Source organism: Papaver somniferum, chromosome 3 (genome assembly GCF_003573695.1).
Source record: "Papaver somniferum cultivar HN1 chromosome 3, ASM357369v1, whole genome shotgun sequence".
Lineage (NCBI taxonomy): Eukaryota > Viridiplantae > Streptophyta > Magnoliopsida > Ranunculales > Papaveraceae > Papaver > Papaver somniferum.
Window position 1 is genome coordinate 218,363,811 of NC_039360.1, and position 15,551 is coordinate 218,379,361.

General features: G+C 37.0%; 4 protein-coding genes across 6 annotated transcripts; 1 reads left to right on the forward strand and 3 right to left on the reverse strand.

Moving 5' to 3' along the window:
• Positions 1-1,667: 1,667 nt before the first annotated feature.
• LOC113362129 lies at positions 1,668-3,394 on the reverse strand. Its single transcript, XM_026605106.1, has 2 exons — positions 2,858-3,394; positions 1,668-2,547 (listed from the first exon to the last, which is right to left on the reverse strand). The coding sequence occupies exons 1-2, from the start codon at positions 2,906-2,908 to the stop codon at positions 1,888-1,890; spliced, it is 711 nt and encodes a 236-aa protein (XP_026460891.1). The 5' UTR covers positions 2,909-3,394; the 3' UTR covers positions 1,668-1,887.
• On the reverse strand, positions 1,668-4,926 carry LOC113360671 (F-box/LRR-repeat protein At3g58900-like). Its single transcript, XM_026604156.1, has 4 exons — positions 4,807-4,926; positions 4,216-4,695; positions 3,540-3,876; positions 1,668-3,233 (listed from the first exon to the last, which is right to left on the reverse strand). The coding sequence occupies exons 1-3, from the start codon at positions 4,924-4,926 to the stop codon at positions 3,556-3,558; spliced, it is 921 nt and encodes a 306-aa protein (XP_026459941.1). The 3' UTR covers positions 1,668-3,233; positions 3,540-3,555.
• Positions 4,927-5,323: 397 nt separating this feature from the next.
• On the forward strand, positions 5,324-8,922 carry LOC113358690. Of its 2 annotated transcripts, XM_026602326.1 has the most exons (6): positions 5,353-5,419; positions 5,664-5,728; positions 6,681-6,801; positions 6,970-7,113; positions 7,506-7,693; positions 8,129-8,922. In XM_026602326.1, the coding sequence occupies exons 3-6, from the start codon at positions 6,737-6,739 to the stop codon at positions 8,341-8,343; spliced, it is 612 nt and encodes a 203-aa protein (XP_026458111.1). In that variant the 5' UTR covers positions 5,353-5,419; positions 5,664-5,728; positions 6,681-6,736; the 3' UTR covers positions 8,344-8,922. The 2 variants fall into 2 exon arrangements, with proteins under 2 accessions (XP_026458110.1, XP_026458111.1); XM_026602325.1 differs by lacking the exon at positions 5,664-5,728 and having other exon boundaries at positions 5,324-5,419.
• Positions 8,923-9,124: 202 nt separating this feature from the next.
• LOC113358691 (mediator of RNA polymerase II transcription subunit 8-like) lies at positions 9,125-15,184 on the reverse strand. 2 transcript variants are annotated; one of them, XM_026602327.1, is made up of 12 exons: positions 14,915-15,184; positions 14,668-14,792; positions 13,960-14,084; positions 13,692-13,869; positions 13,230-13,337; positions 13,053-13,114; positions 12,318-12,647; positions 11,122-11,178; positions 10,842-11,030; positions 10,374-10,427; positions 9,980-10,037; positions 9,125-9,673 (listed from the first exon to the last, which is right to left on the reverse strand). In XM_026602327.1, exons 1-12 carry the CDS (start codon positions 15,154-15,156, stop codon positions 9,432-9,434), a joined length of 1,770 nt encoding a protein of 589 aa, XP_026458112.1. In that variant the 5' UTR covers positions 15,157-15,184; the 3' UTR covers positions 9,125-9,431. The 2 variants fall into 2 exon arrangements, with proteins under 2 accessions (XP_026458112.1, XP_026458113.1); XM_026602328.1 differs by lacking the exon at positions 10,842-11,030.
• Between the last annotated feature and the right edge of the window lie 367 nt (positions 15,185-15,551).

Sequence of the window (15,551 nt, forward strand, 5' to 3'; positions counted from 1 at the left end):
ACATCTAACAACTGGAAAAACTAGTCCCTAATTTTTCTACTAAAAACGGTCTCTTAACAAAGATTGTATCTTCAACTGAGATGGAAGGCATATTAAGATCCTGAAAAGAGAGTCCTGAAGCATGTTGTTTAGTGAAAAGGGAAGTATAAAAATCAACAACCTCATTAGCAATTTGTGCTTATCATAAGTGTCATCACCATCTATATTAAGACAATTAACACTGTTAACTTTATACTTCTAAGATGTTATTTGGTGAAGATATTTGGAATTTCTTTCACCATCCTTTAACCACCGCTCTTTAATTGTTGTCCCTATTTCCTTGCGAAGTCTAGAATTAGGGAAGCATGTTTAACCTTAGCATTTTCTCTAACCAAGGCATCATTATTATATAGTTACGAAATTTGTTCCACACTAAGCACATCAATTTCATCTTCTAAAGAGTTAATCTGAAGTTCTAGGTTGCCTAACGATTTTTTCCAAGATTTGATGAAAATTTTTAAGGCCCACAGCTTCTTCACAAAAACATAACTAGGCTTGCCAAAAAATGTCAGATTAGCCCACCATAGTTTAAAGTTTTCAATAAAAGAAGAAACCTGTTTTGAGGCATACTAAATGATGATGCCATCTAGGGTATCTTTATAAGGGGTATCTAAGCATACCAAAATTACTAGGTTACCCTTTAATTAGATTAAATTACTTAAATATCTTTCAATTTAATTAAGAACTTAAACTAAAATAAATTAAGTTACTGAAATGCGCTTAATTAAATTAAAAATCTAAACTAAAACTAATCAAAACCTAGAATTATTCAACACATTTCTTATTATTTCTTCTTTTTTCTTTTTCTTTTTCCATTTTCAGCAGCCAAACCCCCTCCATGAAACCCCCCGATAATGTATATTAGAAGGTATTTCACAAAAACCCATCTAGATTTTGACCATTATTGCTTAGTTTGATGGATAGAATAGGGTTTCTTTGATTATCAAAAGTTGGTCCCGCCCAAAAGTTTGCGACAAAAACAGACGAACTTAGGCCTTTTTGTTTTTTTTTTCTATGTGGAAGATCAGTTCGGCAGTAATTAGTAATTCAACTTTTAGCCGAACTCAGGCTACAACTTAGGGTTCAACGAAGTTCGGCTCATTTTACTTCTCAATGTTTTCAGCCGAACAGGTAAACTTGGCAGAGTTTTGTAATGCAATACAGTCCGGTTGATTTAACTCGCATAGGTTTTAAGCCGAACATCACTCTATATATTTTAATCTTTTTTAGTTATTGGCCGAATTATGTTCTTTATGACCGAACATAGTATATACTTTAGGCGAACGTTGAATTATTAGCCGAACCTTATATCGAACAAGCCGAACTGTTCTTCCCGTGAGAAGTTCGGCTCTTATATTTCGGCCTAACCAAGTATTGAACCCCGAAGAAGTTCGGAAAATTTTAATTTTTTTGGAGCTAAAAAAGAGAGATTAAATGTCGTATACGGGTATACATGTGTAATATTATCAGAAGGTTCTTCATTAATGTATCCGTCCTATGGATTTGGCTTCAAATCCCCAAATTTCAAAAACCCTAGTTTTTTTTCACTTCTTCCTCTCTCAAAAACCCCACTCTTACTTAAAACTCATATTTTTTTCGACTAACTAACAACTTAACTTAGTCAATCATTAACATTACTAATTAATCATTATTATTAAAACTAATTATAATCATTAACACTAATTGAATGAGGGTAGTTAGCCATTATCAAAACTAATTGGGAGGTGGATATCTCTTACGATGACGCCTTTGTGATGCTTACCATTGAATCTTCCAAAACTAATTGGGGGGTGGATATCGGGATCAGCAGTTGGGATGCTAGTACCTTCCAAAACCAGATGACCATTTTCAATAGTAGGAACCTGTAAGTGGTTTTTTTTCTTCTTTTTTTCCGACGTCTTTCTTTCTTTTATGAGAGACCCACTCGCCAAGGATCTTTTCTTGATCAATTAACCTCTCCCCATTCGTACACATCTCTGCACAAGGATCAACCACAGTAGACGATGCATTCGAAACAACACCCCCACCACATGCCATCCACTTTTCTGGTTGAGAAATCCCTGTCTCATCACTACTACTCCCACATCTATTAGCCTCTTTTAAAGACTGATTCACAAAATAAGCTTCCACATCAGATGTTGTGTTCTGCATTATTTCCTTAGGGTCAATGTTGTCACCTGCAACTAAAGAAGACTTCTTTGGAATCGAAACATCATTATTCTTTGGGGTTGGGTTGTAGATGCATTTTACACTTGAATGACCAAAGATCTTGCAATGAGAGCAAGCAATTGGCTTCCAAGGGTATTTTACTTTTACCGTAAGCTTTATATCATCAATTTTGACTGGAAGCTCAGTAGGGAAAGAACAATCAGCTGCAATTTCGACACAGACTCTAGCAAACGACATTCTAGTCTTCAATGTAGTTTGTGAGTCTGTCATGATCGGTTTACCCACTAAACTACCAATCCTAGCTAAACCAACATCATTCCAGAGATGAATTGGTACCCCCTGAGATTCATACACAGAGGCACAGTTTTAATGGAATCAATATGAGATTCTATGAAGGGTGACCAAGGTCTAATAAGAAATAACTTTTTTGCAATTTGTACTGAACCTAATTCCAAAATTCGAGCTCTATCTTCTTCTTGAATAAACTTGAAAAGGAAAGCATTTTCTCCATGAATGGTCATGGTAAAATCCCCTTTTGTCTTCCACTGGGAAGATAAACTATCTTTCACAAAAGGAAAAGCTAGCCTATTCCCTACAAAATAACCAACTACCAGAGATTCATAATATTCAATTTGAGATTTGAGTTCACCTGATGAAAAAATTGCCGTTGGTTGACCATCAACCGAGGTCGGTTCTTCATAACTAGGAAGCTTCATTGATGGAGCGGAAGTACTTTAGATGTTGTGACCATTCCCATTCCAGCAAGAGTTAGGGTTTGGTTTTGAAGCTCCATTAACTCCAAAGGATGAAGAAGGAACTGGTAACAGCGGAAAATCCTCTAACCCAAGGTTTAAATCATTACCAATTGCAGATTTAGATGCTGATTCACTCTGATTAGTGTTCGAAATCGGAGGAGGAGGAGGAAAATGGCTTCCAGCCATGGAGAAACGCAAGAGATTTGATGCCCTAGGAATCGCCTCTATTTCCCCTCTCTTGCTTAGTTTTTTGTGGTGTCTTTTTCCAACCTTCAAAGAAAGAAAAGAATACTCAATTCAAATGGGCTTAGCTTCAGTGTGCGATCTAAATACAGATCACTACTTAGTGACTTTGTATATTAATGTGTACATTCACAATAGTTGCTGCAATGTCAAATTGTCTCACCATAAGTTGATATGCAAACATAAAGTCCATCTAGAATGAGAATCACATTAAAAGTTGGGTTGCCAAAAAGATTAGTGCATATAAAAAGCAACTTTGAGTAGCAGGTAAACCAAAAAATTTGTTGAAACGATTGTCTAGATTAATTATGTTTGTTCTGCAATTTTGCTTACCAGCCGAAGAGGGAATTTAAACACGCAAATTGGTGAGGCTCTCGGAATATGTGGAAATAGACATTGTTTGCAAAGCTTTTGCATTCTTCAAAATTAGTTTCAACCATCTCATCTGCATTGGGTTACCAGTGAAGTCGAAAAAGTGAACCGATTTAAGGTGTAGAAATAAGCATTCAAGATCGTTCACCACATCGACTGTCCAATCATCATCTTCGCTGCAATGGTTGTCTTCTCCATCGGAAGCATCTGAGTCGCTGCCATCATCCTTGGCAGCATCAACATCAATGCCGCTGCCTGCAATGTCATATTCTTCTTCTTCGTCATCACTAGGCACCGACTAGATTGAAATTGAAAAAGATAAGACAAATATCAAAAGATAATTACCACGTACATAATTGGTTAACAAATCTTGTAAATTTTTTTTTGCAAAAAACTGAAATTTTTGTAGAACTTTCCTTGTTAAATACAAGGGACTCCAGATTGGGTGTTGCTTTCAGCAAAACAACTAGTGCTTTATCAGCGGTTAGTTTCTCATTAACTCCTTGGTATTATGAAATGTTGGAAACTTTTCTAATAGGTCGTCTGCAAAGGAGAGAGCCTATTCTTGACAGGGCAAGAACAAAAAAAAAAGTAAGTTTCATGGAGTTTGATTAAACATTGAACAGGGAAAGAATACCTGTAGGGTTTCATCAGAAACACTTAGGCGTTTTACATTCGCAAGGGCTCGAAGAAACTGACTTACAGCTGCACCATGACCAATCCTTTGCTCTCTTGTTGCATCATATGGGTTAAAGCAAAATTGGACCGCTGCTCTAACTAACGGCGGAAAGGTTGTCAGAACATACTCCTTGGCAATGCTAGCATCGTAATAAAAAAACTCCAGATTTGGTGCATCAACCTTGAGAGCACAACCCCGTAACCCTGAGTCCTCCCAAAGATCCATCTTAAAGTTTTTCAGTGCAGGGGCTGAAATACAGAAATTTGGAATATTGAACCAAGTGCAACGTTGTATCTTGAAATCTTCGAGGACCGGGCAGTTGGAAAAGAAATTCTCATTCCAGTATTCATCATCATCACTAAAGTCGACACCATCGAGTACAAGGCACTTGAGTTTTGGAAAAGAAATATGATTAGGAATGCGGACATTAGGTTCTATCTGTAGTTTCAAGGAAATCAGCGATTCACAAGTAAAAAGCGACCGTGTAATAATCATGGGATCTGATTTCTGATCTAAACATAGACTGAGTTGTTGAACGTTATGCCTTACAGCGCTAGTGATCCATGAATTGACTCGGTATTCATTCAAATGTTGCGACCAAGTGATAGCAAATCTTTGTATATTTGCCCCACTATGCCGACGATGCAATGTTCCATCCACAAAATCCATGAAGTCGTTGGTCTTGGATTCGGAAGAAGTATTGGTGTCGGAAGAAGTAGGTGTGAAGCACTCCAAGTCATCGGATTCGGAAGAAGTAGATGTGGAAGATTCCGATTCCGAGTCTTGAAAATCAAGGATGGGGTGAGTGATCCAAATGTAGCTCCATCTTGTAGATAACACGCTAGTTTGAGCAACATGCTTGATGTGCAGAGAAGAGAGGATGTGATGAATCAGTGAGTCGGCTAAGTTGCTGATCCTATCCTCCTCCTCCCTCTTAATCAAATCCTACTGTTCAAAAGAAAGCTTAGCAGAGATTATAACTTGCTCAAGAATAACTGGTTAAGGCAAGGAAGGGCAAATAGTGTCATTTTGTACCCGATTCATATGCCACGTCAGTCGTACTATTATAAGTAAGTTTTTAGAGTCGGTTCTTTCCGAGTTGTGGAAACTCTCTCTGGGTCTGGTTTGGGTCCTGGATTCTACTCTCGTTCTCTAATCATTTGTAAGTTCAATTTTGAATTTTAATTCCAGTTTTTTTCTTCAGATTATCGAGTTTAACTGTATATTTGGTTCGATTTTGATGTTGAATTCCCGCTTGCCCTTTCAAAATGAGAAAAAAAAGAAAGATTTTGAGGTTGAGTTAATGTTTGTTCTAGGGTTTTGAAAATTTTGAAGTAGAATGAGTGAGTGATCAAGTCCCTAGTCTACTGTTTGTTTCTGATATGCCTTAGTGTGGAATGTATTAGGTTTATATGCTTTCAGAGAGCTTCGGTTGAATGTTTGATTCGCAGTTGAAGTTGGGATATCAGAGGTGAGGATGAAGCCCGAGTAGCATTTTTGACTGGGAATTTGGGTTGCATAAGATCAATTTGATTTTTATTCTTTTTTGATGGGAGAATTAAATATTGATGGTAGCATGTCAAATGAGATTCACTGCCATAAACTAAGTTATTACATACAGTAGGCACGTAGTATAGCTGTAATGTAGTATGTTTGTTGGCCTCTTATAGTAGTTAACATGGAAGTTTTTGAGTTATTTGTTATCACAAACTTGGAACAGAGTCTTTTTAGAAAACTAATCCAGTTCTGGGGTATCTCATTAGAGTCTTATGACTCTTGTTGTCTAGCAGGTGTTAGAGTAGTCGTTCCTCTTTGTAGGGGATATTTAAGTTATATATCTATTTGGCATGATGGATTTGAGTGTCTATAGGCTATTGATGTGTAGAAGTTGGTGAGGCGTACCATTGTTGTTAGCTTCGAGATACATGTTAGTAAGCAATTCATTGTCAAATTTTTATTTATCTTCCAGATCTCTAATTCTCCTCATCTGGTCATGTATAAGGCTAAGCATGAAACTATGACAGAAATTATCTGAGGCTGCCTAGATACACAGTTGACAAAACAGTGGCGAAATTTGAATATATAATTAGCACATGTTAGCTGTAAGGTCTGTAAATGTAGGGTGTTATGATGTTATGACTGTTAAAACTCATGATTCCCATTTCGTTACTTCGGCTTAAGTTCGGTATGTGCCACGCAATAAATTGCGACCTGTCCGTATCATTCAGTAAATTATAACTTTGCATCATTGCTACTCTAGAATTGGATTCATGGAGAAATTCGGTGATGGTTGTTACCATCTGCCCGGATTATCTTCTTCCTAGCTATTTCAATTCCAGTATTGTATTCACCTGTCCATTCCAATATTGCTAAGATGGATCTTTTCTCTTACCAGTACTCATTCTTCTACCTTTGCTGTACAGAAGCAGGAACAAAGAAGATAAATATTCCCTCCCAAGTCCCAACCAGTTGTGCCAATATGCTAGGCCGAAAAAGATTGGTTGAATCCCTACTAAAGAATCCGTTGAAGAACCAATTTGCAGGGTAAATTTAACTCCATTCAAAAACCCTATAATTTTCATTCACTTTGACTTAATCTATGGAACCTGATTATTCCGAAGAATGAAATGATCTCATAGCTGCAGATTCTAAAAGTTAATAACTAAAACTGAGCGAGACTGCATTTTAAATTATCGAAATCAATGCTTGCAGTTTTTGTACTACTACTACTACTACTGAGAAAGGAAAGAGCAAAACATTCCGTCGAAGGGTAGTTCCCTTCTTGCTTTTTAGTCTTACTGGAGGTGTTGCATTAAGCGCCGTTAATGATCTTGCAATCTATGGCGGTTGCAGTAGGTAAGTTACTACGTACTTGAACAGATTCGTTTTTCTGAATTTTACGGAAACTCATGTTGGGACTTCAATTTGTTAGTGGTAAAGTTGCTGCTGTAGGTATACAAGAACTGTGACAAGTTATGATTTTAGGTTTTTTATTGTTTAATTTTGAGATTCAAGATACTGACAAGAACAACCATGGAATGCGTGTATATGTCATATTGGAGTTTTTAAGCAGTTTACTTTGATTCTGCAAGGCCTTTTTCTGTGGTACAGTTGAGATGGTTTGAGGTTATTTTGGTTTTAGGAAATTGAATCTCGTGTAAGGAAGGTGTGTGGTGCATATTGTAAATTGTATTGTCCATATGGAAGAAACCTTGTTTATATTTATTATGTGTTTTACTGTTTTTCAGTAAGGCCTTGGAGAAAGCAAGTCAGAGTCAGGCGGTTATAGATGCTTTAGGTGAACCTATTGAAAGGGGTCCCTGGTACAATGCTTCCCTTGCTGTAGCTCACAACAGGAGTTCAGTATCTTGCACATTTCCTGTTTCAGGGTCACGAGGAACTGGTATTTTTCAGTTAAAGGCTGTGCGACCAGGAGGTTTGTACAAAATTATTATATTATATCTGCAACAATTTTTAGCTCTTTCTTGCATTCATTATTATATTTCCTATTTGCTTCGATAACTCTCTTTCGCATGGTAAATTGCGATCCCTGGTGTCAACTGCGAACACAAAGACTGGGGAAACTGAAACTGTACTCTGACCCCCAAACGTACTACTAAGTATTCAGGTTATTAGGAATATCAGGTTGCTAGTGCTAGATAAATAGTGGGAATTGCGCATCTTGAAAATATTACAATTTCAAAATGTAATTTTCAAATATTTCTAGAATTATTATCAAGACTTCTATTCATGCAATTGCTACTTGTTTTTCTTCTTCTGCTCTTTTGAATATCACATACAGCCAAACACCTTATTCAGCCCTGAAATATTTACATGTTTCAGTTATCAATCCCTTTGTTCGTTTGTGTAGATGATGCATTGCTTCCAGCACTATTTCCATTTTTACGGCGTCAAAACTGGGAGATCCTTATGATGGAAGCACTTATACATATTCCTTCAAATGACGAGAAGAACCAGACACTGAGGATCAATCTCTCAGATGCTGCTGCTTCTGCCATACCATATCCGGGGAACAAACCCCCTAGTTGTACAAGGTCTCAAGATCCAAGTACTCAAGAAAGTTGATGCTTTTTCGTTCGGATGCGACAACCAGATGCTGTCTGCAAATTTTTTTGAAGCAGTTGTAGTTGTCTAGTACACATGCTTATAGGGATTTGGGTAAATAACATTTTTGTAAAACTGCGTTATTGAATTTATATGTAATGTTTGGTGAGAAATAATGCGGTGATTCTGTAAGCAATTTTCATGAGTTAGTAGCGGCTAGGGTCTGCCTTGGACGATTTCCTGGTGATGAGATGATGGGAATCATAAAGACATTTCTTACTCTTGAAGTCTGAATCTTTGAGCAGATCTCTTCCAGGTAGCGGAACACTCAGAAATTGAATAATCATTTTGTCTGAGCTACTAACTTATACATGATGAGAAATGAGTGTTTGGAATGAGAAGTGAATAGTGTCAAGAGTTACGACTTGATAGTAAAGAGATTACCGATAATACCCTCTCTATCCATTTGACTATTTGAGAAAAGTTGGGGTTATTGGTTATTGCTTGTTTTTGTTTCTGGTTTGATATATGCATTACTACTCTGTAATAAACTGAACTTGAAATCTCTGCCTTTGATTTCTATGTTAGCTTTGACATGGAGAGCTTTGTTTGTCATGAAAAATTATGTTGTTCCTTCAAACCAGAGCTTCCATAGGACAGCTGCAAATACCATGTCACAAAAGTTTCTTGTTGGACCATGAATCCTTCTTGACTATGTCCCTTTTTGCTGTTCTACATCAAAACTTTTCTTTCTTTTTTTGATAAACAAGATCAAAACATAGACAGTACCAAAACAGAAAAATAGCGTGTCAACAAGAAAATTTTACTTTCACTCTCGATGTTGATGCTTTACATTCTAACAACTAACTTCTTTAACCAAGAAGCACTGAAGCTTAAGGCAGCATACACAGTAATTGAAACTCGCTTTTCCAGACACAAATCAGAATTAGAATGTATAATCTATATACACTGGCTTGAGGGCAGATCCTTCCTCATCCTAACTACCTCTGCCAGCTAGACTGGCAATTAAACATTGATCAGACCGGGCCGACAAATGTATACTGAAAAGGGATAACATTGAGGTTACTGAGGTTATTGAGGTTATTGTGCTACTGCTGATTCTGTTGCTGGAAGTTTGGATTCTGTTGCAGCAAACCAGATTGTAGATTTTGCGTATTGCCCGATAGATTACCAAAGCCACCTTGTGCACCAAGTTGCTGCTGCTGCTGTTGCTGTTGTTGTTGCTGCTGCTGTTGCTGTTGCTGTTGTTGTTGCTGCTGCTGCTGCTGCTGTTGTTGTTTCTGCTGCATTGTCATCATATTACCAGGATTTACTGCTCCCATGTTGAACACTGCAATGAGAAATTGCAAGTCATTTAGCCTTCTGGTGATACCCTAATATAAAAGTATACCAAGTTACCGCAACCGTGTTTCCACAGATCCAAGACAATTGTGTGACAGCAATTGATATCGCCGAAACAGAAGATCCAACATGACTTATCATCCAACAATAGTCAGTAAGTTTCCCATCAACTTTAGAACTTATTGCACCAAGAGGTTTCGATGATGGTGGGTGGGTTGGCTTACAAATTGACTTCTCTATGTGTTCGAAATGTTATAAACAGATGGAAAGAACAAAAAAGGGACCAGATACATACTTTGATCATTTAAGAGTGACGAGGGGTTCCTTTGTTGATGTGCACCGGATAGTCCATACTGTTTCCAGGAAACACAGAAATAAGATATAGAATTAATGACAAATTAGTGAGTGTATAACATCACATCCTTAACAACGCTCTGTTGTTCATGAACAAAATTCAACGACAACAATCAGTTAAATATTATCACTATTCGCTTTTCAGCAAACTATTATCCAAAATTCAAAAATTATGTAATTGCCAAGGTAAATAACTATACATCAACACCTTATTATCACCTTCACCGACAATCATATTTAAAGGGTTATTTTCTTAAAGGGATTTGCTCGTATCGAAGTTAGAATAATAGATCATGTATCACTAAAAATAATATAGTGGGTAAAAAGTGACAAACCTGTGTCCTAGGCAACAGTGATTGTGATGCAATCGTAGATGACATGTTCGGAATCTGAAAGTAGAATACAAATGAGAAATTCATTGCAATGTTAGCACACCTCTTTAACTAACATCGCTCTATTGTGACTCATTTCTTTCTAAGCTTGCTAATGCAGAACAGATGCTGCAACTTAAGAACCAGACAACCAAGCGAGAAAGGGGAAAACATGCAGAAGTAATGATTAAAAAGACGGATCGACTCAAATGCCAATTAAGATGAGATATTTCCTTTTTTAGAAAGTATCCAAGATTTATTTGAACTAAAACAATACTCTGGAACTCTTACCCTCATCAGCAATACAAGGAACATTACCTTTATACCATCCCTAGAATGTGCTCTTAAAGAGCTGTATTTTATTGTGGAATCGTATTGCAGAAGCAATGAAATCGGGGAAAAACAAAACAAAAATGAAAAATGAAGTCGAACCATTTGAGAGTTCGGCGATGATTGAGCAGCGCTGAACAGTGCATTATTAGCAGTTCCAGCAAGCTGGCTTAAATGATTCCTTAAATTTCCTTGGTTGAGTTGGTTTTGCCCAACAGCGTGCTGCATTTGCCCAGATTGCAATTGCCTACCTTGGAATTGCTGGTTTCCTAATGGTTGAGAATATTGCATCTGGTGTTGCCCATGTACCAAAATTTGCTTCTCAGTAGAGAGAATCAACACAATATATTAAGAAAAAATAAAAATATATTTGTAGACTTACCGTTTGGAATTTCTGAGAAGTTCCTGACAAATCATGCATCTGTTGTGACAGCTGGGTCTGCCAACAAAAAGCAAAAGCAGGTAATGGTAGATGAGATAGAAGGATTTTGCTTTTATTATTAAGAAATGAGACTAAACCATAATGCAAGACTATTGAAAGCCATGGTTTACGAGAAATGAACTGGATTAATTGTGCAAACCCTAGAATGCTTGATTAGCAAATTAATTAATGAAGTTGGCGTGAATATAAAATTCTAACTGTTACTAGATTCTTAACCCCTGAACCCTTGGCTTGTTACTTTTTCCAGATTGTTTGAATAAAAAAGACTAGTCAAACTCAGAGTTGGGAATTTTATGGTTTGCGCAATAAATCTAAATTAGTCTAAGCTAATCTTCGATTAGAATAAGTTATGTCGGATAAGTAATCCGTATTAAGGCGTTTATGGCTTAAATTTAATCATGCACTGTGACTAGCTTAAGGTTAATGATAGATTAAAGCTAACTTGTGCGCTGTACCATGCCGCCATGTGGTGCGTCTCTCAACTTATGATGGAAAGGTTAGAGAGACATGTGGCAAGCATGACAAAGACTCTCGTCTAGCCTCTCGCAATAACGAAATCAGTTTTATACATCATTCAAGCATGAAGAAATAGAAGTAGAAGTTCAAGTCAAAAGACCAAATAAGTTAGCTTCTTTATCTTCTTCACGGTGTGTGTGGTTCATGAAGCTGTGTGTGCTGTTTGTGATACTGTTCAATTTAGTTGAAGTAAGAACTGAGAACACGGTATTCCCAAGTCTTCAGAGAATGAATACGTAAAAAAGTTATGATTATTAATAAATTCTATATAAAGGGTATAATTTGTTTTGATATGCACGGTGTCTGTACTATGCATGATACCAATATTTTGAGCCGCAGAACATGTTAATACCAGGGATAGATCTGTTATCTGCATATGGTTAAGTTGATCTCATGTTTAGGTCTAAATAATGATAAATAAAGAGGGAAACTGAACCCATTGCCATATCGATCAAACAAACAAAAAAAAAAGTGTGATACAATTAGGCAAGCTTTACTCTAACCTAGATTTGCAATTTATTTAGACAGGTGTGATGGTTTTGATGAGATGGGTTTATTTCATTTTTCTTCTTACAACTCTCGTTTGGCTTTACTTGAGTCATTGGTCATAAAATGCGTACCTGTCCCACTCCTCCTTGCCCCACATTCTGCCTAAGCGCCTGTTGGGCAAAAAGTTGCTGCTGGTGGGGAGGTAACTGCTGCATCATTTTCTGCCTTTGAAGTTGTTGCTGCTGCTGAAGTTGTTGTTGTTGCTGCTGCTGCTGAAGTTGTTGTTGATGCAGCTGTTGTTGTTGTGTTTGTTGCTGAGGAGAAGGTGCATTCATTATGTTTGTGCCAGACCTGGGTGAGTTCGCATATGGCAGAGGCGAAGTGGTTGTATTATCAAATGAAGCAGCTCCAGTCATACCAGGTGATGGAATTGATCTCCCTATAATTTGTGCTGCGGTAGACTGCAAAAGTATGCTCGATTAAGAACACTTGAGTAATGTATATTGAAACAACTTTACTTATTATAATAAATTTTAAGAAGCAGATAACACTTGAAAATAACTGTTCAAGAGTCGAGAAAAGATTGATGTGCTTCATGTGTACTGTTCCTTAACGGCGGAAATAACTATGTTAAAAAGCCAAGAAAGATTGATCTCGTCCATTTGTACCATTCATTAACGGCTTAAAGGAAAAAGTATCCCAACGTAAGCTTGATATAAAATTAGTAATAGCATGTGTAAAAACTAAGAACCATGTAAAGTATGAAAATGCTGTCTTTAGCTTAATTAATATCGAATAGTCAGCAAATGCATAGCTGAAACAGACAACATAGAAGCACTAGAAATGTCACATAGAAGTTATTTAACCTGTAGAAGTGCTCCTTGGCTGTTAACATTATTAGATGTTGGAGTGTTCTTTGAGTACATGCCTGAAAAGTTAAGAATTTGAGTGTCACCACAAAGTCATCGACTGTATGAATTTAACTATAATTCAGGCAAATTCTGACACTTCAGATTAACAATAAGGAGCAACAGAGCGTTTACCAGAAGCATCGGGAAAATTCTGTGGACCGTCTCCAACAGTAAGCACATCTATGAGATGCACTGGAAGGGAAGCTGGGAGTTGCCTTTGATCTACTTGCATTCGCGATCCTGAAAAGTATGGCAGTTGGCGAACTTACAAGAAAAGTAAAAAACACGGCCATACCTCCACAATGAAATTTTAGTTGATCAACGCCTTAAAAAACAGTGTATGTGCCTCATATCATCTCGAATCTTCTTACGAATAGTTTAGAAAATATTGATTTAGATAACAAATCAATATGTGAGGTTAGTCTTTTTCTTGCCTGCCTTTCCGATAAACTTTACTATTCTATACTACAGTTGTATAACACTAAAGTAAACTTTCTTTTTCTTCTCACGAGTCATGAAAATAACAAGCAACAGAGCATACAGAACACGTCTTTGAACAAAATTAGAAAATAAGGAGTTGTGAAAGGGTTTCACCAGAATTTACGGCCGCTCGGAGTAAATTCTCCTGCTCTTGGATTTTGGCAGCTTGAACTTTATCAATAGTTGGAACAACTGATTGTACCTGACGAGCTCCCAAACCATACGCCTTCCGGGTATCAGCTATGACCTTTTCAGCACTTTCGCATGCAGCTCCAATCATCTCAATTCTGGCCTGCACTATTGACGATAGCTTATTTCATGATGCAAGAAACCCCAAAAGGACACAGACAAAAGAATTTCAGAAAATAAAACTCCATCCCACCTTTATCTTTTCAATTTGTTTGAGTATAGGGAGATTCTGCATTCCAATCAATAACTGTTCTCTCTTAGAATTGTCCTCTACTTCCATCTCAGGCAACAGCTTTGATGATAGCATCACCGGTAGTACTGCCACCAATTTTTTTGTTAGAAACACAAAAGCAATTCATTATAAAAGTTAATATATGTGAAGAGGTTACACCAAGCAATTAAACCTCATTGTAAAAATGGTACTCTCTCCTCCACCCCACCCCCACCTCACCACCAAACTAAAATCTAAATGCTGCCAGCCATGTAGACTAAAAATAAAATCAGGCATTGGTTCATTGGGATTAATCAGTAAAGAACTTTTTGGGCCATGTAGACTCTATGAAGATAGTCTAAAGAAGAAGATAACAGTGGAAATTACTCAACCATTCTTCAGATCATCAAGGTTAATGAAGGGGATAGAACCATTCCGCCATTGTATAAAACCCCTTGACACCTCACTTTTCTTCTCAGCTAATCATAGTAAAAAAGACTACTCAACATTGAGAAACCAATACTATTCCCAACATTATGCATAACAAAGTCCTAACCGTGTAATTCGCAGCAACTTTTTGCCGCAAACAATAATCAAACCGTACAAAGTCAAGAAACTAGCCATTTCCAAAGTGCGGACACTAGATGCATAAACAAGTTCGAGCTATGAAGAAGATACTAAACCACTTACTTGTTGCATTCTCTGCATTAACATTCTTTGGATAAACAACAAATGCTTTAGAAACCTTCTTGATATCTTCCACAATATTGTATAGCTCCAAATTGACCATAGAAAATTGCCCCAACATATCTTGCCTATTATCAAAATCTCAGTTAGTCAATTCATCAAACACATATAAGACAACAAGTAAGAAGAAAAGAAAAAAAACCTAATTCCGAAATTGCAAGGAGATAATCGAGGTAGGAATGAACAGTACCATTTGGGAACAGAATTAGTACGAGCGATGACATCGAAATCTTCAAGGATACGAGAAATGGCTTTGAATAGACCAATTGCTCTTGTTTTAACTGATTCTAGATTTAGTTGTTGTTGTACTCCCTGACTTAATCTCTCTACTACCACTTTCTGTTGTTGTTGTTGAGTTTGATCTTGACCTGGTTGTGGTGGTGGTGGCTGTTGGGGTTGGGACATTACCCCTCTTCCTGCTCCTACGTCCATGGTGGCTTTCTGGTTACAGGGAAGGAGGTTCTGGTATCTGAGTCTGAGTAGTAAATAAAAGAGAACAACAAAAAGTAGGAATTACTGTTTAGTCCAAATTTTCATGATCCAGTTAATGGCTAGTCCACTCTTGAAAAACATTTACTCCCTTGGACTAGATTATTTACTTTCTAGTCCAAAAACTTTGTGGAGATTATAAAGTGTATTGTCTGAATGCCTAAAACATCCTTCCAGGTCTAATTAGTATCAACACATGTAAATATTACTAGTAGTATGTTGCTACATACTAGTAATATCAATATGGTGATACTACATATTAATACGTACTATACTAGTAGTAACAAAAATATCTTACTAATTTGTTACTAGTAAATTAAGTAACTACTTTACTAGTA